This window comes from Sarcophilus harrisii, chromosome 1, assembly GCF_902635505.1.
Source record: "Sarcophilus harrisii chromosome 1, mSarHar1.11, whole genome shotgun sequence".
Classification (NCBI taxonomy): Eukaryota; Metazoa; Chordata; class Mammalia; order Dasyuromorphia; family Dasyuridae; genus Sarcophilus; species Sarcophilus harrisii.
In genome coordinates this window covers 670,532,930-670,557,042 of record NC_045426.1, presented here as the reverse complement: position 1 = coordinate 670,557,042, position 24,113 = coordinate 670,532,930, and the positions used below count along the sequence as shown (strand labels likewise).

At 49.6% G+C, this 24,113-nt stretch overlaps 1 protein-coding gene across 2 annotated transcripts in view; it reads right to left on the bottom strand.

The window, feature by feature from the left end:
* Positions 1–6,545: 6,545 nt before the first annotated feature.
* PALM (paralemmin) overlaps positions 6,546–24,113 on the bottom strand; it is a 29,679-nt gene continuing 12,111 nt past the window's right edge. The window contains exons 2-9 of one of the 2 annotated variants that reach the window (XM_031948274.1): positions 21,816–21,864; positions 19,448–19,528; positions 18,664–18,794; positions 16,400–16,535; positions 14,740–14,761; positions 14,044–14,106; positions 11,663–11,794; positions 6,546–10,285 (exon numbers count right to left, since the gene is read on the bottom strand). In XM_031948274.1, the coding sequence (XP_031804134.1) occupies positions 9,753–10,285; positions 11,663–11,794; positions 14,044–14,106; positions 14,740–14,761; positions 16,400–16,535; positions 18,664–18,794; positions 19,448–19,528; positions 21,816–21,864 (1,147 nt within the window). In that variant the 3' untranslated portion in view covers positions 6,546–9,752. The remainder of the gene's footprint in view (positions 10,286–11,662; positions 11,795–14,043; positions 14,107–14,739; positions 14,762–16,399; positions 16,536–18,663; positions 18,795–19,447; positions 19,529–21,815; positions 21,865–24,113) is intronic. The other variant, XM_031948275.1, reaches the window with a different exon arrangement.

Sequence of the window (24,113 nt, the reverse complement as noted above, 5' to 3'; positions counted from 1 at the left end):
GATTTCTAGGATGAATTCTGGTTCTAACTCCCTAGTATTATCTTAGACAAGTCTCTCAATCTCAATGTATCTCAGCTTTCCCCTCTCCAAAATGAGGGAATTGTATGTCCGCTCTTTGCTTGGGGAGATGTTTTTTGGGAGGCAATCAGGTTAAGTGACCTGAGAAGGGTCACACAGCTGGTACGTGTTTGGATTTAAAGGCAAGTTTTCCTAACTCTGAGGGCTGGTGTGCTATCACTGTGCAATCTAGCTGCCTCTATGTTCGCTCTTTTTAAAAAACTTTTTTTTTTTAACTAATAAGCATTTGATTTCCCCCAAATGGGAGGGGGGGGGGGAAGAAAAAAGAAAACTTTTAAAATGAAAGGATTCTAGAAATTACACTTCTTTTTAGCTCCAAAACCTATGATTTTTTTTTTCAGAGTGTGAATATATTTTATTAAAAGATGGCATATATACAGAATTACAGGTGATCATATCCAGAATAATGAAATAAACTAATCATATTTACACAGTCTCAAAATTTGAATTCCCTTCTTCTTGACTAATAGATTAATCATTGATTCTTGTCTGACTCTTTTTTGAGTCCAAAAGTACTTCTTTGGTTGCAAAACCTATGATTTTTTTAATGCCACATTAACTCCTAACTTCAGTCCCAACCCCAAATCACAGTCCTTAGCCCTCATTCTAATTGTGCCTTGAACTCCAAGCCCTTTAGAATCTGTCTCTCTCTGTTGTCTGTCTGTCTATGTCTCCCATCCTCCCTCTCCCTCTCTATTTCTCTCTGTGTTTTTCTCTTTCTCTGTCTCTCTCTCCTCTCTTTGTCTCTCTCTGTCTCTGTCTGTCTCTCCCCCTTTCCTCCTCCTTCTTCCTCTCCCTCTCTCCCATTTCTCCCTCTCTGTTTCTTTCTTTCTTTCTTTTTTTTTTATTTTATTTAATAGCCTTTTATTTACAGGATATATACATGGGTGACTTTACAGCATTAACAATTGCCAAACCTCTTGTTCCAATTTTTCACCTCTTACCCCCCCACCCCCTCCCCTAGATGGCAGGATGACCAGTAGATGTAAAATATATTAAAATATAAATTAGATACACAATAAGTATACATGACCAAAACGTTATTTTGCTGTAGAAAAAGAATCAGACTCTGAAATATTGTACAATTAGCTTGTGAAGGAAATCAAAAATGCAGGTGTGCATAAATATTCCCTCTCTGTTTCTGTCTCTGTTTCCTTCTCTCTCTCTCTGTCTCTGTCTCTCCCTCTTCCCCCTTTTCCTTTTCCTCCCTCCCCATCTCCCTCTTCCCCTCTCTCTCCCTCCCCCTTTTCTTGCCCCCCCCCCCAGACTTTGGAAAGCTCTCTGTGGCCTTTGCCCTTTGATAAAGCCTCTGGCAGGTTGGCAACCCCAACCTGGTTTCTCAAGGACAAGGCCCCGCATTTAAGGAGGCTTCATTCCAGCCACCAGAGGCTGCTGCTCCACCAGCTCACTTACCTGGCCCAAACTCCAGGGCCCACCCTGCCTAGCCCTGTCCCATCTCCCCAAGTCCAAGCAGGGATCTTACCTATAGATCTATAAGTTTACAAACAAAGTCTGAAGCCAGGAGAGGGGCACAAAGGGGATGCTGGGGATGAGATCGGATTTAGAAGCAGCTGGGCCGCGCTGATAAGCTCCTGCCCAGAAGACAAGGAAGAATTCCAAGAATCCCTTGCCCCAACCGGCCCCCTAGGGAAAGGGAAGTCTCAGTTTCTTCATCTTTAAATGGGCAAATCCTACTCTAAGATCCCTTTCGGCACTGACATCGTGTTCTTTATTCTAAGGACTTTTAGTTTAACATGCAACGTTTTTAGATTTTTTTTAAAATTCTGACAGTCTGTGCTATTTGTTCTAGGGTCCTTTTCAGTTCAATCAACATTATTTTTTGTGTTCTGACATTTTATATTCTGTATCCTGAGAGATCTTTCCTGCTCTGATATTCTGTAGCTAGGTTCTAAATTTCCTCTCAGCTCTGACATTCACTGTTCTAAGACTGATAGTTTATGTTCTAAATATCCCTTCTAGCCTAGACACGTATCCCACGGAGGCCTCCTGGGTAACCCCCTGTATCTAAATGAGGTTTTCCTCTGGAACCCACCCCTTAAACAGGCATCCAGGGTCTCCCGAAGGCCACCAGGGAGGAGAACCCTATTTCCTGAGGCAGCCTGATTCACTAGGAGATATTTCTCTTTACTGTGAAGTTTCTGGCCTTAGGGCTGAGACAACTCCATAAAATCCAGAACACCTACCTGACCCAGCCCCTGGAGGAGGAGATGTTATCTTTCTGGCCCTTCTTGTTCAACGGGACCTCCACTTTGGGGAAAAGGGGAAGGAGGGAAGATCAGAGACCTGTAAATCTTGCCCCGAGCCACACAAATGTTCAGTTAGAACAGTGTGGTACAGAGGATAGAACCCTGGATTTGGAAGTGTCTGACCTTAGTTACAGTCCCACATTTGCAACTCACTACCTCTGTGGACAAAGCCCTTTCTCCGAAGAGACTTAATTTCTTCACCTGGAAAATTAAAAGATCTGTACTAAACAATCCCTCACGTCCTTTCCAGCTTGAAATCTATGATTTTATGAGTCATAAAAACGACTCCCACTTAGACACACAAGGACAATCACATCCAACTCCTATTTACCCAGTGCACCATCTCCCTGTACAATCTCATACTCAGACAGAGTCACGCCGATGAGCTCTCCAAACACACCCTCCCTATACAAACTCACCCATTTACCCTCAGAAACATCTGCTCAGACTTAAACACAAACCTATATACTGATCCCTGAACAGAATTAGGGAGTCAGGCCTGGAAAGGACATTTAGCGATTGTAAACCCCAACCTCGTGGTACACAGAGATGCGAATCCACTCTCTCGCAGGAACGCACAAAGATAATTGTCCATGTACTACTCCCCACAGAAAGACAATTATACAGGCTCACCCTCAGAAACAATCCCGGAGACCTCGTTCCCCCCTCCGCGGCCCCACTTCGCCAAGGTCCCCACGTCCCCTTCGAACCCTTACTTACCGACGCCGAGATGGGTCCCTCCGCTCCCCAGACCCAACTGGCTGGATCTCCCTGGCCAGAAATGACCAAACTGACCGCTCCCAGCCCCGCCCGGCCCGGTCTCCCTCCCTCGGCCCCGCCCCAGCTGCTCAGGTTGCCAGGGAGGGGAGCAGGTGTGGCCTGAGAGCCCGGGTCCCCTGTTCCCCTTCCCCGCCCCCCTCAGGGGCTCCTGAAACAAAGTCCAGGTCCCATCGAACAGGAGGGGCCAGAAAGACGATATCTCCCCCTCCTACACTTCAGGTGGGCAGAACGCAAGGGCCGGGGCGGGCACAATGCCCAGTGCCAAGGCTTCCCAGTGGCTGGGGCCAGGCGGGGTCAGCCTTGGCCCTGCAGGCCTCCAGACTTGAAGAACAGGGCTCATTCATAACCTGCCGGGGACTGAATAGTACTTAGAAATTGCTGGATCATAGATTCTGAGCTGGAAAGAACGTTGGAAATCAGGTAGTCCAAGGTCCTGGTTTTATAAATGAGGAAGTAGCAGTCCTAGGAGAAGGCGCTCTGACTTGAACACTCAAAAATCCCAGATGCAGGAGGACCCTCAATAATGGATCCAACCTAGATTCCTGGGCCATAATTCCCTCTCGGGCCCTGACTTGCAGCCTGTGCTTGAAGACCTTTAGTGATGGGGAACTCACCACCAGCTCACTCCACTTTTGGACAGCTCTGTCTTAACGGAGAGTCTACATTTACTTCTCCCACCCATGGCTTCTGATTTTGTCCAGAGGCCAGACAGAACAAGTCTGACCCCGTCCCTACAAGGGTGTCCTTCCAGGCTGAGCCCCTCTGCCCATCCAATGGACCTGCCTCCACCTCTCTGGACCTGACTCCCTCCCTTTCCATTCCAAGCTACCTTCTTGCTACCCCCTGTCTGGGATGTTCCCCTGGAGGCCGGGCTCTCTGTCCTGGACCGGCAGAGAAAAGAGCCTGCAGAGGACAGGGGCCCTGGCTGTTAATGGCTTAGGAGGCTCCTGGAAGTCCCCCAGGGGGTGCGAGAAAGAGGAGGGGACCAGGGACTGTGTGTATCTACTGGGGGCTTGGCCCTCCCCCTCAGGCCAGGATTCTTCTGAATGCCTCTCCTCTCCAGCCTGAGCTGCCCGACCTATAAAATGAGGAAGCTGGATTTGAGAAGGCACTGATGGTCCTCCCAGCCCTGAGACTCTATATTCTAAGGGCCCTCCCAGCCCTGACCTCCTGGGCTCTAAGGCCCCTCCCAGATCTGACACCCCATGTTCTAAGGGCCCTTCCAGCTGACCCTGCCTTCCAGAAACCAAACAGGCTAAACATGGGTCTGGCTGCTTTCACTTTCCATAGTTCTTTGACATCCAATTTAACGTTCATAACCTCCCTGCCCAAGAGGCAGGGGTTATATAATTATTCTTGTTTTATAAAGGAGGTCCAGGAGAGGAGGGACTATCATCACTTAGCAAGTCATCAGCACGGGCAGGGCTGCCCATTTCCGCAGCCGTGGTCCGGGTGTGGGGATGGCAGGGCAGCGGCAGAAGGGACGCTGATTTTGTCCATGGTGGGGGGGTGGATGTGGGGGGATGGGAAGATGGGAACAGCGGGGCTCCTACCTGAATCTTCGTCGTGGTGCAGAGCACCTGCCAGGGGCGGGGGTAGCTCAACATTGAGGGGAAACGGCGTGGGCTGGGTCTAGATCAGACGGGGACCAGTGGGCGCAGGGTCCCAGAGTGCAGTCTGGAGAAAGGGGACAAAGAAGAATCCAGGGTCTGTTTCCCACCCCTTCTCATTGTCTTTCACAATATCCCCGTGAGGGAAGAAGGGAACAAGACTAAAAAGTATATCCCCCTTTTGCACTCTCCATGACCAACCATCCCTAACCTTCCCCATTCTAGTTCTTCATATTTAAATGTTTCCATTGGTATCTGGGGTTTGGGGGAATGTACAATTTTCCCTCATTTTACAGATAAAGGAAACCTGTTAAAATCATTCTGTAAATTATAATAAAAAGGTGACATCATCACCATAGCTAACATTTACCTAGCTTCCACTGTGCTAACCACTTCACAATTGTCTCATTGATCCCCACATTGGGGGGGGGGGGGGGGGGGGGGGTCTTTTCTTTCCCCTGAGGCAATTGGGGTTAAGTGACTTGCCCAGGAAGGTTAAAGTGGCTGAGGCTGGATTTGAACTCAAATCCTTACGACTTCAGGGCTAGTGTTCTATCCTCTGCACCAACTAGCTGCCCCTTGAGGGATCTTTTCTATTATCTCCTCACTTTCCCCACCACCATCAATCATAGGAAACTGGCTCCTTGATCCTTACCCCACACATGGTACCCCAATGATTCAGGATGGAAGGAATGGCCAATCTGAGGAGACCCAAAAAAAAGGGACCAGTGCAAAGGGCTGCTTAGACTCCCAAAGCGAGAAGGAATTACTCCTAGGGCAACTTGTCTAGCTCTTCTGCAAAGAGGCACCCGCCTCCCCTCTCTGGGCGTTTCCACATCTAGAGAACCAGGGGACTGCACTAGTTGACCTTCAAACTCCAAACCTATGACCAAAGCTAAAGCTCTATATAATTTGCTCTCACCCTGAGCCCATGTCTTTAGCTTTGCCTCAGCCCCCAGTCCCACTTGGACGAGTCTAATCAAGACCGTCCCCCTTCTCTCCTGTCATCGCCAGAACAGCTTCCCTAAAAGCCTCTGGTTAGAAGGATCCTTAGACCCCTTTTCTCCCAGGTTTTCTCCACCAGTTGAACTCAGCCACTTTTTTCCCATATAACTCCACCAGCCCCTTTTCCCTACAAAACAGGAACTGAGGTGTTCCTCTCCCCATAGCAACCAGGTAAGGGTATATCCTAGGCAGGAAAGCTGCAAGGAAGGAGCTGGGGGGGGGGGATGAAGATCCCCATATGGAATCCAGACAGGACCCTGGATGGGCCCAGGAGCACGTCCTCCATCTGGAATCTCCAGATCATATTGAGGACCAACCGAGGGAAAGTTAAGGATAAATTAAGGAAGACCCTCTTCATGTTCCCCCCAACTGCCAATGCTACCAGGCCTCGGGGAGGGCTTTGCCTTGAGCAGGGGAGAAGGGAATTTGGAATTCATGGCTCGGGTTCAGACTCACCTGTCTTGGAGGGGAGTCTTCCCAGGCTGGGCATAAGCTGGAGCCGTTCTAAGTGCTCCACACCTGTGCCCAGCTCCCACCTGGAAAAAGGAGTCCCCAAAGGGCCTGGCCCAAGGCTCCCTTTGGGATCCTGGAGGAAGACAGGAAGTGGGGCATAAAAAGCCACATGGATCCTGCGTCAGCAACTCTAACCATCAGCCACCTCTTTTTATGACTTAATCACCAGGGCTCCCTATGGACACACCCCAGCCCGGGGCCCAGGTAAGAGGTGCCCGAGGGGCCACCTCCTTCAGGAAGCTCTTCCAGATTTTAACCCTCCCAAGAAAGAGATCCGGGAAGCTGGTAGGGGCAGGCTGTTCACACTGTTTATTTGCATCTCCAAAGGGGGAAGGGGGGAGAGAGAGGAAGAAAAAGACTGATTTTGGGGGGTACTTTTGTCATTACAAACAGTGAATGGAACTCATAAGGGCCTTTTCACTGAAAGAGGGTAGAGATAAGGAAGGACACTTATGGGAGGCACAAAGGGCAGAAATTTGGGGCAGACCTTGGGGAGGGGCACAACTGGCTGGAATGAGAGAATAAGCAAGGAAGGGAGGTGCAAGGGCGCCCACACCTTCCCTCCCTGCTCTGGTCTCCAGGCCATGATGGGGGAGCAGAAAGGCATTGGGGGTGCTGTACCCCTCCCATACCAGGGACCTGCCTGGCCATGCTGGCCCCCAGGGGCTGGGCCAATCAATGGCACTGAGCCGGGGGTGGGAAGGTCAAAGCCAGCATGGATCGGGGTAGAGGCGTGTGTGCACACAAGCATGTATGTGTATACATTTCAATGTGTGTGAAGAGGGCACCCAAACTCATTACCAGACACCTTTGGGTTCGAGAGATGGCTCTAAGCATTTGGGGGTGGGGGGCAATGTTTCTAGCACATATCCAGAATTGGGAAAGGGGGGAGACGGTGGCAGCAGTGAGGAAAATACCGGATCAGAATAAGAGGAAATGATGTCCATTTTCATACTGAAAAACTGCCACACAAGTATCCCGGGTACATACATAATTTCATATTTAATATTTTGGAGGGAAAAATATCACTAAGTATTGAAATCCTTATGTTACCCTACTCATACCACATGGGACACCAGTCAGGACTGCCAAACCAGCATGGTTAAGGGAGATCTCAAACCCATCCAGTAACAACTCTATCAAAGAAGGAAAGGCCAGACTTCATCTTGCTGGACTCATGCTGGCTCCCAGTGACCACCACTTTATTGACTTCCCTTTCTAAGCACTTCCACACTCCCTAGAACACAATTTTCCTGGGCACCGAGGTCTAGCCTGTAGCTTTTAGAATTCACAAAACTGGGGACTACTGGACCAGGGAGTCATGGGCGTGGAAGGGGTGCTCCTCCTGGTAGTGTAGCTCGGGCAATAGCAGGGATGGGGGGGTGGCTTTGTCCCCATGCTCCGTGGTCCACTAAAGAAATGACCAAAAGCCGGCCAGGATTGGCCCTCAGGGACATGGCCTGATCCAGAAGCAAGCCCAGTGAGAGCTGGGCTGTTGGGCCAGGAGAGGGAGACGGGCCAGACTGCTCCAGAGAAGGGCTTACTGAGAGCATCTGGGCCTGGGCCTGGCCCTGGGCCCTGCGAGTGAGGGCCCAGCTCCAAGACTTCAGGTCTTGCTAGACCGCTCTGGGCCAAGGGCGAGGGGACATGCTTGTGTTCCCTAGCAAACCCAAGCTGGCCGGCAGAGCAGATAGAAGATGGCACAGGAGGGAAACGGGGCAGTCTCTGGCAAGTTCCAATCAAGTCCCCTCCTACCCCGGGCCTGGCTCAGCCAAAGAGAGAAGCACCAGATGGAGAGGGCCCAGGGGATCAAGGGGCGGAGGGGGATGGTCAGCTGGGGAGAAGCATGCTAGGGCACCCACGTCCACAAAGAGCCTCTAGCGAGAAGTCGCCCAAACCTTCTGCTTCCTCTGAAGAGGAAGGGGCTCCCAGTGCCACCGAGGTGTACTGCAGGGGGGCTTTCCCGCATCCCAACTGCACCTGGCTCACCCTAATCTGGTCCCTAGCATTTGAGGACAGGCTGGGTCCAAGCTGATCACCTCAGCAGCCCGCCCCTGGAAGGCCTGGGTCTTATCCCCTGTGGGGAGTGGACTCCCACACGGAGCTCGTCAGCGGGTTCTAGACCCAGCCTCTGTACCTGAAGAGGGCCCAAGTTCAGAGCAGCATCTCCAACAATGTCCCTACATTCTAGAGCAAAAGTTTACCACACAAAATTCAAGACAGTGAAAGCTCTGGGAGTCTCTCCACCAAGGCCGAGGAAAGGGGACCATTTTCACTGAACAAACAGACCCCCCCCCAGTCCATGCCAGGAGCGTGTCTAAGGAAGAACCCTTCCCCATCACTCGCAGCTTCCTGCAGTCTCAGCTCTGGTTCACCTCGCCTTCCTCCGCTGGTTCCGGGTTCACAAGTGCCAGAAAGTTCTGCTTCCCCCCCCCAATAAGCAGGACCAAGTAAGACTAGCTCTTCAGGAGCTCCGGGGGACCCTGGGAGGAAGCCCCCACTGCCAAGTGCTGATCCATTCAGAGCAACAGAGCTGGGGACAGCCTCCCAACGGGGTCGCCTCTCAGAGCCAGCTGGATGCTTCTATGGCCTCCATCCCTCCAGGGCCCTCCCCTGCGTGGGACAGGTGGGAGAGACTCGACCCATCCGTCTTCCTCCAAGGACAGAACCAGAGATCTAGAGCTGGAAGGCCGCCTCCCCCAGGGCCTCATTCTCCATTAACCGAGGCTGGGGGAGGCCACTTGCTGAAAGTCCCAGATTAAGTAGCAGAGCCGGGCTCGGAGCCCGCATCTTCTGCCTCTGAGGGCAGCACTCGGGACAGAAAAGGAGACGCCCCAAGCCCTCCCACAGGCCCGAGTCCTCCCGCAGGCCTGCGTGCCCCCCGCGGCGGAAGGCGGGCCCAGGTTGTGATGGCCCGGGAGGGCTCAGGCGCAGGGTGGGGGACTCCTTACAAACCGCACAGCCACGTCCTTGTTAATGAAGGAGGGGAAAGAACTGCAGCTAGGGGCCCGTGTCGTTGAATCGGTCTGTCTGGATGTCTGTGTGTCCGTGTGGATGCCCTTGTCTGTGTGTCTAAAGCGCGTCCGTGTGTCTGTGTGTGAGAGAGATCGTTGTACGTCCGTGTGAGAAAGATCGTTGTATGTCCGTGTGTGAGAGAGATCGCTGTACGTCTGTGTGATCTAGTCCTGGGTCCCTGCGTACAATGTTCCTCAGTGCGACCGAAGGGGAGCGTCTCTGTCAGAGTTCTTGGGCATCCATCTCTATGTCTCGGTGTGTGCAAGGGGGCAGGGACATTTATTCCTGGACATGGATGTTGTTGCAGGGAAACGGGAGCCGTCCATGTCAGTGAAACTGTGTGTGTGAGAGTGTGAGTGTGAGTGTGAGGGCGCTGTCGTCCGGGTGGGTGGGAGGGCGCTGGGCCGTGGCAGTTTGGCCAGCAGGGTACGGCACAGAGTGGCTCGAAGGCGGCATCGGGGCCAGGGGACAGGCCCCGGGGGCCTCACATCACAGAACAACACCGACAGCGCTGTTTCTTCATATCCAGGTCTTTGTCCGCGCTGGCCGTGACATCAACTGGCTGGCTCTGGAGGCCGGGCTTCTCCCCAGCCTGGTTCTCCTCCTTGGTGTCCGGGGCAGAGGGGGTGGCGGTGGCCGACGGCTCCTGGGCGCTCCCGTTGGGGGGGGCCGGGTCCTCGATCACCACCAGCTCGGCCTTAATGGTATCCTGCAAGCCCAGGACTTTCTTGGTCTCCGCCTCATCTTCCACATTCTGGTAGCCCATGAAGATCATGGTGACCGGCTGCTCCTGACTGGCCTCGGTGGCTGCAGCCTCGCCAGGCTGCGCTTGCACGCCCGTAATCTCCCGCCGGGGGGTGGGCTTGGCTGCCTCGGGGGTCCCCTGGGCTTCGGGGGCTGCCGTCACCATCACCTCGCTCAGCGTCACCTCGTCAGCTTTGTGGATCAGCTCGTCCACCTCCGAGGAGCTCAGCTGGTGGACACCGTTCTCCGTGGCACCGTCCACTGCGTGAACAACTGTAGGGAGCAAGGAGGGGAGAGAGAGACAGGACTGAGAGGAGTGACCTTGGGACAGAGGATAACTAACACAGCCAGGGCTGGTGCTGGGAATACTAAGTCTGCCCTACAGGAATAAGGAAAGAGATCAGAGGTTCAATAAACCTGCATTTGGATGGAGGAGAACTGTGTCTCCCTCTCTTAACAGTACCAGTGAGAGCCACTTGGTGAAGGTCAACAGCTCTGACCTTGGAGTCCAGAGAATTAATTTTCTCCCTCCAATGGTTAAGTGGTAGCAAGTTCAAGAGGCTTGAATATGGACCTGGAAGAACGATTCTCTTCTGCGATAACCGAGATGATGACTAGGAAACGAAGAGGCCCCTGAAGGATCTGACTAAATATCTGGGAGACACAATCCCGCTCTGGTAGTTCTGTTCTTCCCTGCTTTGGGCAGTCCATCCCTGCTCCACACCCCAAGTTTCCACAACTGCACAATGACAGAGGGTCCTGGCAGCTTCTAACACTGTCTCCCCTTAGTTCCGAACAAAATTCTCCAAAGCTCAGTGGCTTGGAAGCCAGGGATCTTTTTTTCAGAATTCTGAACTCAGAAATTAAAATCACTCCCATTTTCACCTCAACTTTCTAGCCCCCTTAGATCTAAACAAAATTTTCTAAAGGTAAGTAGTAGCTTGGAAGCCAAGGATCTTTTTTTGAGAACGCTGAAGTCAAAAATTAAAATCACTTCCATTTTCACCACAACCTTCTAGCCATGGGCCACAGGAGGCGGGATAAAAGACCTGCTTTCTACAGAGGGCAGGTGACCTCCCCGAAGTCACACAGCCAGTGTAGCAGGGCAGCCGGGGTTGGCACAGCAGCCTCCCTGGCACCTGGCCCGGCTCAGAGAAGGGGAGTGTTGAATTCCCGCAGCATCAGCAGCCAGGGAGCGAGGTCTTGATGGGGGCCCCCAGCCCAGGCCTTTTCTGAAGAGAACCAAGCCAGGGGGAGGGCCCGCTGCTGCTCCGACCGCTGGGTGGCACCCCTGCCCCACCCAAAGTGGGCACTGGGCTGGCACGGGATCAGGGTGAGGTCAGGGCACCAGGAGGAGAAGGCACACTCAGGTTGCCATGGAGATGGATCACCTTTCTGTCACTAAGCAACCTGGGTCCAGTTTGGCTGGCTCCGAATCCCCCAGGAATAGTGTCCAGGTTACTGGGGGGAGGGAGATTCCCCCAAAACTGGAAGAATGGACTCAGTGTTCTAAGGGCCTTGTGGCTCCGAGATTCTCGAGGGGCGCCGGTGCCCTTGGGCTGCAGAGAGTTTGCCCCCAGGCTGCACAGACTCGGAAGCCGGATCCCTCGCGCCTGGAGCCCAGGCCAGGCGGCCAGGCTGGCGTCCTACCTTTCATTTCGTCCTCATACACCTTCACCCCTTGCAGAAAGGGTTCCTGCGGGGGCAGGGTGGTGCTGGACAGAACCTTGGTTTCTCCAGTCACCCTATCCTTCTCCACGGTTATCTCCACAGAGTACATGGCTGAGACACAAAGGGGGACAGGAGTTACCACACGAGCATCCCAGGCCCCAGCCCCGACCTCGGGCCAAGCAGGAGCGAGCAGAGGAGCGAGGCGGGTGGGTGAGCGGGAGGCCAGGTGAGCAGGAGAAGGCCAAGCGGAGGCGGCAGTGGGACGCTACCCACGGAGCATGGCTCCCAGCACACGAGGGAGCATCACCAGCCACAGGCCCAGGCTTCAGGGCCCAGCTCCCCGGGAGCATCTCAGGCAAAGCCCTCCCCTCCGAGTGTCCACGTTCCCCAACAAGGCATTGGAACGTCTCCTTCCACTTGCTGCCCCTTCTTCGAGCTGCAGACGGGATTTGGAGTCCAAAGTCCTAACAGTCCGACTACTATAACCATGGGTCACTTGCTCTTACTAAACCCCAGTTTTTCCATCTGTAAAATAAGGGGGGAGGGGGGTTGCCCTAGCACCATTAGATTCCATTCTACCTTTAAATACTAAGTTTTTACGTCACATGTGAGTGAGGGTGGGACAGTAGATACCTCAGGGTAAGGGAGACCTGGATCCCTGGAGGGCTTTGATTCCCGCTTCTCCTTCTGCCCCCTGGGCCAAACAGAACCATTTCAATCCCTTTTCCACATGATGGTCCTTCAGGGATAACTAGCATCTCTGTCATTACCTGTTCCTTGTCTTTCCTGCAGACTAATAATTCCTAACGTTAAGTTTTCTCTCCCCCCCTCATGGTTCAGATCTCCCTTTTCTGCTTAAAGATATCCTTCCTAACACATCAATCAACCAACATTTATTAGGCCGTTACGTGTACCAGGCACTATACTAAGTAAAAGGCAGTCTCTGCTCCGAAAGAGCTTATAATCTAGTGAAAATAGTCTTAGCGCTTAACCCAGTGCTTGGGGTTATGAGTAGGGAAGCGGAGAACCGGGCAATCCCACCATGTTCTGGCCCTTTTGGGTTGCACAGCGCTGCTCACTGGAACCCCCAGAACTCTGTAAATTACTCTCTTAACCATATTTCTGCCAATCATTTAGGCAGTTACTTAAAAAAAAAATACAAATGTAGGTAGACAACTAATTAGTGTGGTGGCTAGTGCACGGGCCCTGAGGTCAGCAGGACCCAAGTTCTAATCTGGGCTCAGACACTTAGCACTTCCCAGCTGTGTGACCCTGGGCAAGATACTTAACCCCAATTGCCTCAGCACAAAAAACAAAAAAAAAAAAAAACTGTAGGACTTTTTACTTATCCTTATTACATTATATCTTATCATATCTGGACCATTCTGGCCCATAGAGATCCTCTGGATCCCGTTATGCAACAAGGTTCACAGCCAGTCTCCACTCCTGAGATTAACCATGGGGACCCTCCCTCTGGAGCTGTTTTCTCCCCCCCATTCCATGACAGTGCTTCTGCTCTGGCCACATGAAGGGCCCACAGTGGAGTCTGGCCTCCAGGGGCTTAGACTCTTCCCAAATGGGTCCTGACTCCCCTCTCTCAGAACCCTCAAGAGGGACTGCACACTCTGCTAATGGGCACCCCCCCAGACAAATGTCTGCCGGCACCCCAGACCCGGGTCTCCCTCATCCTGCCCCGTGGCCTTCAGCGTCCCCTCTGCCGAAGAGTGAGCCGGTCCCCTGCGATCAGGCCACACAAGGCTGGGTGAGTGTCCCAGGCGGGAGCGTGAGTGGCTGGTCCAGACAGATGGAGGCATTTGGGACTGGAAGCAGCGAGGCAGAGGTGGGTTAGGGCTACCATGCAAGGGAGCCCCCTCCAAGGAGGGGAGGGCGGCGTTTGAGGGGCAGCCAAGCAGAGGGGCCAGCCCGTGAAGGTAGCGGCGGACAGAGTGTCCCATGTGCAGAGACCCGGGACCTGGGAAGGCCTCGGTCTGGACATTCTGTCCCGGCAGCACAACCCAAGCAGCCTCCCCCAAGGACTCTGGACCAGGCTTTTAGGGCAAACCCTTGCTGCCCAGTCCCCATTTCCAGGCTAGACCCGGGCTAGGCCCCCCAGCCAACACCCCGCAGCCCCCACTAATCCCAGATGATGAAAAATCACCAACTCCACTTCCTCTAAGGCTCCTTAACACTGCAGCCCAGATAATCCATTACCTATAAAGTGACTGAATGTCATGAACAACCAATGGAGAGAGAGAGAGAGGCAGGAGGGTCCCAAGGACAGGGACCTCCCCTGACATCAGGCGCTGGCCCAGAGCCTTCCAGGGGAGAGGGAGCAGAAAAGGGAGACATTCACCACCCACCTGCCTTCATCATCTCCGTGCCTTCTACCACCTTCATGGGGCTGCTGGTGATGATTTTCTTTTCTGCTCAGGAAGAAGCAGAAGCAGCGGTCAAAGGTCGAGACATAGAACCAGCCATCCCCAAACACATTTCCCAGAGGAAAAATCCCATGTTACAGACAGAAGCTGTGACCGGACACTAGAAACTTTCTCAGAAAAAATACCCTGCTAGGGTTAGAGCTGGGAGCGGCCACAGGAATGATTGAATCCAACGCTCTCAGTTTTCAGGTGGGGCCCAGAGAAGGGGAGCAATTTCCCCAAATTCATCCAGAATCCAGCCTCGGATCAAGTCTTTGCCCCCCACCCCCAGGCTGGCTCTCTTAGGGAGAAAAAAGGGTGGGGAGGCTCAGGAGGGAAGCTCTCCCTTTCCTTCCTGGGTCTTTATTTCCCCGTATTAAAACAAAGAAGTTAAGGAAGATCTCTGAGCATCCCTTTAGCTTTAACCATTTGCTCTTCTGAGCTTCTCCAGAGAAACCAACCTCCAGCAGTTTCCCTGCATCCCTAACTCTGGCCACCAGAGGGCAATACTATGACCCCCCCCCCCCCCCCCCCCCCCCCCCCCCCCCAACCCTCTCCCCCCCCCCCCCCCCCCCTCCTCCCTTGCACCTAAACCCTCTCAATGTAACCCTCCCGGTCCCAGGGACCCCAAAGACTCACCTCTGGGGGAGGCCACTGGGGTCTGCAAGTGAAGACAGGGGAAAGGTCAGCCTAAGGTTCCCAGGACCTGGTCCCCCCTCCCCCCTTCCACAGACCCAACCAGAGCAGGCTGGTCTCCTTCCTCGTTCCCCAGAGCCCCTGGCTTCCAGCTGCCCAGGCCCCCTGGCATTAGCCAGAAAAAACAGAAAATGGGAGGGAGCCAGTTAGTAGCTTTCTAATGCAACCGTTTACCTCTCAGGAATTGGCAAGTGCTACAATTTAGGGATCTGTTTATTGTTTTATTGTTTTTTGTTTATTGTTTTATTGATTGTTAAAGCTTAAGAAAGTCATGAAGAAAATGTTTAAAATGCAGACTAAATGTGAAAGTGCATCCTCTGCATGTTGTTTTTCCTCTTGAAGAATTGGCTGTTAGAAAGGCCTGCAGAGACGTAGATGAACTGATGCGTGAGTGAGCAGGAGTGAAATGAGCAGGACCAGGAGATCATTATATACTTCAACAACAATACTATATGATGACCAGTTCTGATGGACCGGGCCATCCTCAGCAACGAGATCAACCAAATCATTTCCAATGGAGCAGTAATGAACTGAACCAGCTATGCCCAGAGAAAGAACTCTGGGAGATGACTAAAAACCATTACATTGAATTCCCACTCCCTATATTTATGCCCACCTGCATTTTTGATTTCCTTCACAAGCTAATTGTACAGTATTTCAGAGTCTGATTCTTTTTGTACAGCAAAATAATGGTTTGGTCATGTATACTTATTGTGTATCTAATTTATATTTTAATATATTTAACATCTACTGGTCATCCTGCCATCTGGGGGAGGGGGTGGGGGAAAGAGGGGAAAAATTGGAACAAGAGGTTTGGCAATTGTCAATGCTGAAAAGTTACCCATACATATAACCTGTAAATAAAAGGCTATTAAATAAAAAAATAAATTAAAAAAAAAATTGGCTGTTAGCTCATCTTTTTTTTGACTTTGGTATTTTTTTCTTATTTAAAAAACGATAAGAAGAAAAACATAAAAATAAAATAAAGCAGAACAGAACACGGAACAGAGGATTCAAAACGTATAATAAATTACCAGTTTAAGAAAGCATATATATATATGTATATATATATATTAATTAATAGAAGAAATTGTGTCCAACTTTACTTTCTTGTACATTTGAACTAAGTATTCTCCAAAGCAGCATGTTTTGGATCCCACTGGCTCAGGCAGAGGGTGGGAGTAATCGGGGAGGCTAAGGTAGGGCCAGGCTCCTGGGGACAGGAGCACAAGGCAGGAGATGGAAGGGAAGGAGAGAGTTCAGGAGACTCTGGCTCTGGCTCTGGGAAGGCCAGATGTGTCCTGGCCTGGGTAACAGGGTCAATGGAGCCACCTTAGGGAGGAAACTGCCTGGGATGGACAGCATCCGGCAGCTATTAGGAGGGAGAAGGAAAGGGACATTGGGATGGAAAAAGAGCCTTCGGCAGGGATGCTAAAGCTTGGTCCTGTTCACTCCCTCCAGGAAGCCCTCCCAAACTGACCTTCCCCTCCTCTTCACCCCCTCTGATCTTCTGAAAACCTCAAAATTCCCCCGTGGAAGAGGGCTCCCCCGAGGCAGCAATGTCTCTAACACCCCTAGAGTCACTTTATTCCTAGGACCTCACCTTCTGGGAATTAAGAATCTTCTCTTCCTTCCTCTCCTCCTTCACAGGACTTGGGGCTGGGGCAGAGACCACCACGTTCTCCTTGGTAACTGGGGCCGAGTCTCCCGTCTCCAGGACCTCAAGCTCAGTCTCCAACCTAGGGTAGGACAGAACCCTTGCTGAGGATCAGGTTATCAAGGATGACAGATGGATAAATCCCAGGACTGAAAATTCAGAAGATTTAGCCACCTATCCAGTGGGTACCTTTGGGCAAATCCCTTCCTCTCAAAGCCTCAGTCTCCCCATCTGTAAAATGGCTTGATGATCTCTAAAGACTCTAGTTCTGATAATGTATGAGTAATAGCTCATTAGCAAAATCCAGGATAATTGCCTTTTACTTAACCTGGGAGGATGCTTATAGATCACACAGTCACTTGACAGATAAGGAGATTAAGTCACAGATAGGAAATGGTACTTAGCTAAAACCACACAGCAGGAATCTAGATTATAATCTAGATTCTGATGTTTAATCTGAATTTCTTTCCAGATAAGAACGGCTTGGGGGGTGGGGGTGGGGGTGGGAAAGGGTTAGAGGAAGGAGGGAGGACCTCAGGCAGACCCACAGAAAGCAGAGATAAGTTCCAATGACCACACCCTTTGCGCTCCAAGTGACAGGGACACTCACTTCCCAAGCACAATAAATCTCTGGAAAGAATAACTTACAGGATCCAGGTTTTCCCAGAGTCCAAAACCCTTCCCTTTCCCCACCCCCCCAGGCCAAACACAGCTGGCTTGGGTGGGGTAGTGAGCCCAGGGGGTGTGGCTTCCTCCTGGCTGAGGGGGAGGTGTCACTCAGCCCTGGCCTCCCCAGGTGACCACACCCTTCCCACCCCGGCCCAGAACTGTAAGTCCCAAAGCACATTAGCTGTCAGAGTGCTAGGCAATCTCTCCCTTGAATACCCCCCCTTAGGGCAGGGCTATTATTATTATCATCATCATCATGAGACATAATAATGGACCAAAAACTTGGGTGAAGGGATCTGGGCTTATGGGGATATCCAGGAGCCTCCTCTCTATTATCCCTATTTAGAAGCAGAGGGAACCCCCAATCCTCCCCTTCTGTTGGAAGCCAAAAAAGAAAAGATGGGGACACAAAGAACTACTCTGTGCCAGGCACTGTGCTAAGTGCTTCACAAATAGCTCATTAGAAAGTGCTGTCTCATAAATGTGGAAAAAATATGTTTAGAAGAATTGCACGTTTTGTGTAATGTACTTTCTAGGGAAGGACAGAGTGGAGCGGGGGGGGGGGGGGGGGTAGGAGGGGGCAATCTGGAACTCAAACTTATTCTTCAAAATAAAGTTTTGCAAGAGTGAGAGGTGAAAATTATCTTTGTACGTATTTTGAAAAAGAAAACTTTTTGCATGTATTTTGAAAAATAAATTATTACAGAAAAGAGAAAATTATCTTTGCATGTATTTTTTTTTTTTTTGCTGAGGCGATCGAAAAATAAAAAACTATTACAGAAAAGAGAAAACTACCTTTGCATATATTTTGAAAAATAAAAAGCTATTTATTATGGGGGGGAGGGGGGAGAAGGTGCTGTCCTTCTAGTTAGCATCTTCAAATCTCTTATGGGGAGGTTGGCTTCAAGATTTGGCGGTCCTGACTCACTCTGCTTCTTGCCTCCTCCAGGACTCAGTTTTCCTCTTCTGCAAAATGAGGGGCTTGGACAGAAGAGTTTCTCAGCCAGGATGGGGGGAGGCAATCATGGGAGGCTGTCTCCTCCCTTCCCAGCAGGATGGGGCCCCAGCCCGGATGTCCCCCTGGCTGGACGGAGGCTTTGTCTTAGCCCAGACTCAAAGAGCCTGTCTCCCCTCTCCCTCCCTAGGCTTCTGGCCCCGGGATCTGGCTTCCGTGGAGGGGAGGGTGAGTGAACTTGCCCGGCTAATGCTGGGCTGGGTCCGGAACCAGGGGCCCCTGGGACTGCATTCCCAGCACCTCTCAATCTGATAGATGCCCCCCTCCCCCATCAGCCCGGGCAGACAAGGCAAAGTTAGGTCCCCACTCCAACCAGGCACTTTTCAAAGGCAAGAGCCAAATTACGGCTCATTTATTTTACATATTTATATGTATGTGTCTATGTATCTCCTCCTTTAGGTATAAACTCCCAGTGGTCATTTCTAGTGCCTTTCACAGCACCTGGTACACAGTAGGTACTTAATAAATGCTTGCACCCAGACCAAGCCCCCCCACACTACCCGGCAAGCCCAGACTGCTTCCCCACCTCAGGATGGAGTCCTCCAGCTGTTTGACCTTCTGCTCGTCCTCTTGCATTTGCTTCTTCATCACCTCATCCTCCTGGGAGTCAGTGGGGGGGGCCCCCTCCAGCAGCCATCGCTCCCGTAGGGCCTTGGACTGTGGAGACACATCAGAGTGGGTGGTAGTCTCTCCCACCACCCAAAACCCAGGCTTGAACACTGAGCAGCTCACAGGGTCCCAGGGAGAGGGAAGGAGTCTGTGACTTCTGCCTCCTCCCTATCACTGCAAGAGGCACCTTCTCTGCAATTTATAAGAACCCAGAGAGGTTATTCCAGTGCTCAGGATGTGCCAAAGGTGGGAAACAGAACCTTGCATTTACAGGTGGAAAGCACCTTAAAAAGTGGGGCTCGCAACACAGTATTGTTGCTTTGTTGTTATTGTCTTGCATTTCGTTTTCTCATTTCTTTCCTTTTGATTCTTTTTTTCTTGTGCAGCATGTTATTTGTGGGATATGTATGGAAGAACTGCATGTATTTAACATATATTGGATTATCTGCTGTCTAGAGGAGAGGGGGGAGGAAGGGAGGGAGAAAAATAATCCAACGGAACACAAGGTTTTGCAAGGAGGAATGTGAAAAACTGCCTTTGCACCCGTTTTGAAAATAAGAAAACTGAGGTAGAGAGAGGTTAAGTGACCAAAGATCACACAGGCAGAACATGACAGAATTGTGGCTTAGCTTACTGCTGTCCTCCTTCTGGAGCCTAACTAAAGGAAAAGGGAGGCTACTGGTCATCAGAGGGGCAGGTACCTTTAGATGCTGCAGTTGCCGCCGGTCATCTTCTAATTGCCGCCGTTTATTCTCAATTTCAGTTTGTCTCTTTCTCTTCTCCTAAGGAATAGATGTGAAGGGAGAGTTAGTGACAAAAAAAAGATTCCAACACACTTATTTTCTCTTTTTTCTTTCCTTCTTTTCTTCCTTTTTTCCTTCCTTCCTTCCTCCCTTTCTTTCCTTTCCTTTCCTTTCCCCTCCTTTCCTTTTCCTTCCTTCCTTCTTTTTTGCTGAGGCAATTGGGGCTAAGTGACTTGCCCAGGGTCACGCAGCTAGGACGTTATTAAGTGCCTGAGAGCAGATTTGAACTCAGGTCCTCCTGACTTCAGGGCTGGTGCTCTGTCCGCTGCCCGACACTTACTTTCTGGCAAAGCTTCGATCTCAACTTCTCACTTAGGGGAATCCAGCACTGACTCTGGGCTAGGAAAATAGCTAACAGAGCTGGGTTGCAATGCCATCAACCACCGGCAGGTGTCATTACCTACCAACTGATCTTGAACCTGAACCTTTTAAACTTCAGATTGAATCACATCCATTTATGCAAGTTTCACTCAGCATCTCAGAGCTAACAAATCCTTAGAGACCATCTATTTCAACTCTTTTTTTTTTTTCATTTAAATTTTAAATTTAATTTTTACTTGCAAAAGGAAATCTATTTTTTCTCCTCCTCACTCCTACTCCCATTGAAAAGAAAAAAAGAAAAAACTGAAATTCTCATTACAAATAGGCATAGTCAAACACAACAAATTCCTACTTTGGCAGTGTCTAAAAAATGTCCCAGCTTGTCCACCATCTCTCTGTAAGGAAGTGGGTGGTGTCCAACCTTCCCCTGCCAAGCTGAGCAGGGAGCAAAGCTAAGGCTGTCCCTCTGGCTTCCCAAGCATAGGACAGTGGCTTGTCACTCTATGTCACATGGTCTGCTTGAAAATGGAGTCGGTCCCTCCCTGTCCCTCCCTGAGACTCGCTTTAAAATCAGAGATTTATCCCTGGATTCAGAGCTGATATCACTAAGTACAACCTCATGATTTCAACACAGGATGAAAGTAGGAGATCAGATGATTTATTGAAGGTCACACAGCTGCAGAGTGGCCCAGCCATGATGCAAACCCAGGTGCCCCAACTCTAAATCCAATGATTTTGCATCATACGATTGTTCCAAGTTGTACAGTAGGGATGATAATTACTGCCCTGCTATTGAAAGGGCTTTTTTTTTTTTTTTTTAAACCCATCCCATTTAGGAAAATTCCAAGGGAAGGCGAAATCTCATTAAATACATGAGAACTGGAGCCCTGAGGTAGAGACCGGCCTGTGGTCAGACAAACATGTGGTACATGTTACAAACAGGTCCTGCATCTTGCTGCCATCAGAATTAAATGGGGTCGTGCATGGGAAAGTTTTCTCAAATGCAAAAAAGTATTTAAGTGCAATGACCATTATAATTATAATTATTATTTATTATATAAATTATAATTAACTTTATTAATGTATGTTCTAATAACAAATATTGAATGATCTTTATCATTGCCACACACAAGCTCTCCACGGATACATCACTGTTATGTAGAGGTGACCCTGGGTTCCTGAAGTCTCTCCCAATGAAGCCGGAGCTCTGGCAGGTTGTCCTAGGCTACAGAGGCTTTGATGATAGGCCCAGTAACAACAGATGACACGATGAGAAGAATCTGCTTAGAAGCTAAATGTGAAGAGAAACTCATCTAGTCCTAGGGGCCTGGCCTTAGGGACAGTCAGCATTTTACAGAGGAAATTAAGGCTATATTATATTTATATTATATTATGGCTATATTATAGCTTTATATATTACAAAGGGATCCTAAATGTTGAGTTGGAAGGAACCTTATAGGTCATTAAGTCAAAACCTATTTTATAAATAAGAAAACTGAAGAGGGAGGTCAAAGAATTACTGGCTCTTCTCAATAATGCAGCGATTCAAGACAATTCCAATAGACTTGGAACCGAAAATGCCATCTGCATCCAGAGAGAGAGCTATGGAGACCGATTGTGGATGGAAGCATAGTATTTTGTTGTTTGATTTTCCTTTTCATGGTTTTCCCCCTTTTGGTCTGATCTTGTACAAAATAACAAATCTGGAAATGTGTTTAAAAGGAATACACATATTGAACCTTTATCAGATTGTTTGTTGATTTGAGGAGGGGGAGGTAAGGGAGGGAGAGAGAAAAACTTGGAGTACAAAGTCTTATAAAAATGAGTGCAAGATGATTTTTTCCTGTTTCACACAATGAGACATGACACCCCCACCTACACCCCCCAGCTTAATCCAACATCACTAAAGCCCCCATAGGACTAGGAGGAATGCCAGGGTACTCACCGCAATGGCCTGAAGCCTTTCTTGTTGGAAGGTGGTCTCTACAGAGACTCTGTTTTAAAAAAATAAAGAAATAGCATGAAATCATAGACTTGAAGATGTGACTATGGCCCTTTCCCAAAGAGCTGGCTGGCTCCCTTAAGGCAAAGTTTTTCTCTCCTCCCTATAAGGGTATCCCTTGATTCAGGCCAGTTCCAATGATGAAGAGAGCCATCTGCACCCAGAGAGAGGACTGTGGGAACTGAGTGTGCATCATAACATAGCATTTTTGCTCTTTTTGTTGTATGCTTGCATTTTATTTTTTTCTTTTTTGATTTCATTTTTCTTGTGCAGCAAGTTAACTGTATAAATATGTATGCATATGTTAGATTCAACATGTTTTTCCCATGTTTAAGATATATTGGGTTACTTGCTATCTAGGGGAGGGGGTAGAGGACAGGGTGGGGGGTTGAGGGGAGAATTGAACCACAAGGTTTTGTAAGAGTTAATGTTGAAAAATTATCCATGCATGTGTTTTGAAAATAAAAAGCTTTAATTTAAAAAATACCTAAAAAAAAAAACCTAGAGCATTCCTATTATTTAGCAGAAGACCAAGATGTTCACAGGGCTCCCCAAAATGACCTAACCTCTCTACTGCTCCCCTTCTCCCATCAAAAGCTACCTCTCCTCCTAGCTGTCCTCCAGAAAGCTGTCCCAGATTGCTTAGGCAGGAATTTCCCATCTTTACCTCCTCTCCACCCCACTCTCTTTTCTCTTGCCCCTAGCACAGGAGGATGGAGAATCATCTATTAAGCCAAGTTTAACGTAAAGGAAGATACCTCCATTTCCTGTAATAAAATATAACCAAGTCACCCTTGCTGCAACATTGCCGTCTGCAAAGTGCTTTGAGATCCTGGGACATAAATCCCCCAAAAGCCCAGAACTGCTTAGACCAGCAACACACCCAGGAGCAGAGTTTCTGATGAGCAAGGGAAATGCTGAGTGCTAGGGATGGGAAATTCTGGTTAGGAGCCAGGGACCCTAATCCTGCCCCTGTTGTGTCTAGTCCCCATCTGTCCTGGGCAGACACACCATCCTAGGCCCAGCTCAGCAAGAGGGCAGGACTACCCTACCACTCGATACCCTCCCGTTCCCCACCCCCATCCCATAGCAAAATGATCGCCACCATCTCCTGCCTCTCTCTGCCCCTGGTGCCCTTGGAGCTGAAATTACACCCGGGTCTGAGGTTATCAATTGCTTCTCTTCCAAGGAAGAGATTTGTCCCTCCATCCTGGACTCAGGTATGGGAAAAATCAAACAGTTCTTTGGTTAGAACAGGAGAACTCTAGATTCAAGTTGATATAATTTTTTTTTTTTTAAACGCTGTATTTAGGGTCAGAGGACATAGGGCTAAAACCTGGGTGTCAGAAGATCTCACAGGTTTCACAGGAGCATTTATTTAGAATTGGAAGTCTTCAGGTGTTATCGGACTCAACCTCCTCAATTTACAGTCTCTAACTTTGCTCCAAATATGATGAGATATGATGATCTTGGACAAGTCTCTTCTCTATGGATCTGTTTTCCCCGGACTGTAAAATGAGTTGTTTGGCCCCAATGCCCTGGATTCTGTGATCTGCCCTTCTTTCGGCTCCAGTGGGGCCCCTAAATCTGGCTAGAAGCCTGAAGATCTGAGTTTTCCCATTGCTGCATTGCTTTCCAGTTGGCAAAGGACAGTCCCTTCAAACAATCAATCCCATGGGGTAAGGAATATCACAAGGATTATCATTCCCATTTGACAGGTGAGGAACCAGACTCAGAAAAGTCCTAAAAACCAAATAGAAACTGCTCATTTTTAAAGACTGGGAAACAAAAGGGAAATAAGTTTACCCAAAGTCATCCATCAAATTAGAAGCAAGGACAAAACTGATGAGGTTAGATGATATCCTGAGTTCCCTTCCACCTCTAAATCTGTGATCCCCAAATCCTATGAACCCCAGATCTCCTAATTATACTCATCCATCAGAAATCTATAAACTGTTCTCTTCTCATCTCTTAACATTGATGGCTCTCAATTCCCAAGTAAAAATTCCTCCCCTCCTGGGAAGGTATTGTTATTTCCATTTCATAGCTGAGAAAACTGAGGTGACAGAGTTAAAATTTCTTGCCCAGGGTCGCACAGCTTATAAGTGTCTGAGGCTGGATTTGAACTTAGGTCCTCCCGACTCCAAGTTCAGTACTTTAGGTCCTCCTGACTCCAGTACTTTATCACCATCTCATGTAGCTGCTTCAATAGTCAGACCTTAAAATTCATTATCAAGGACT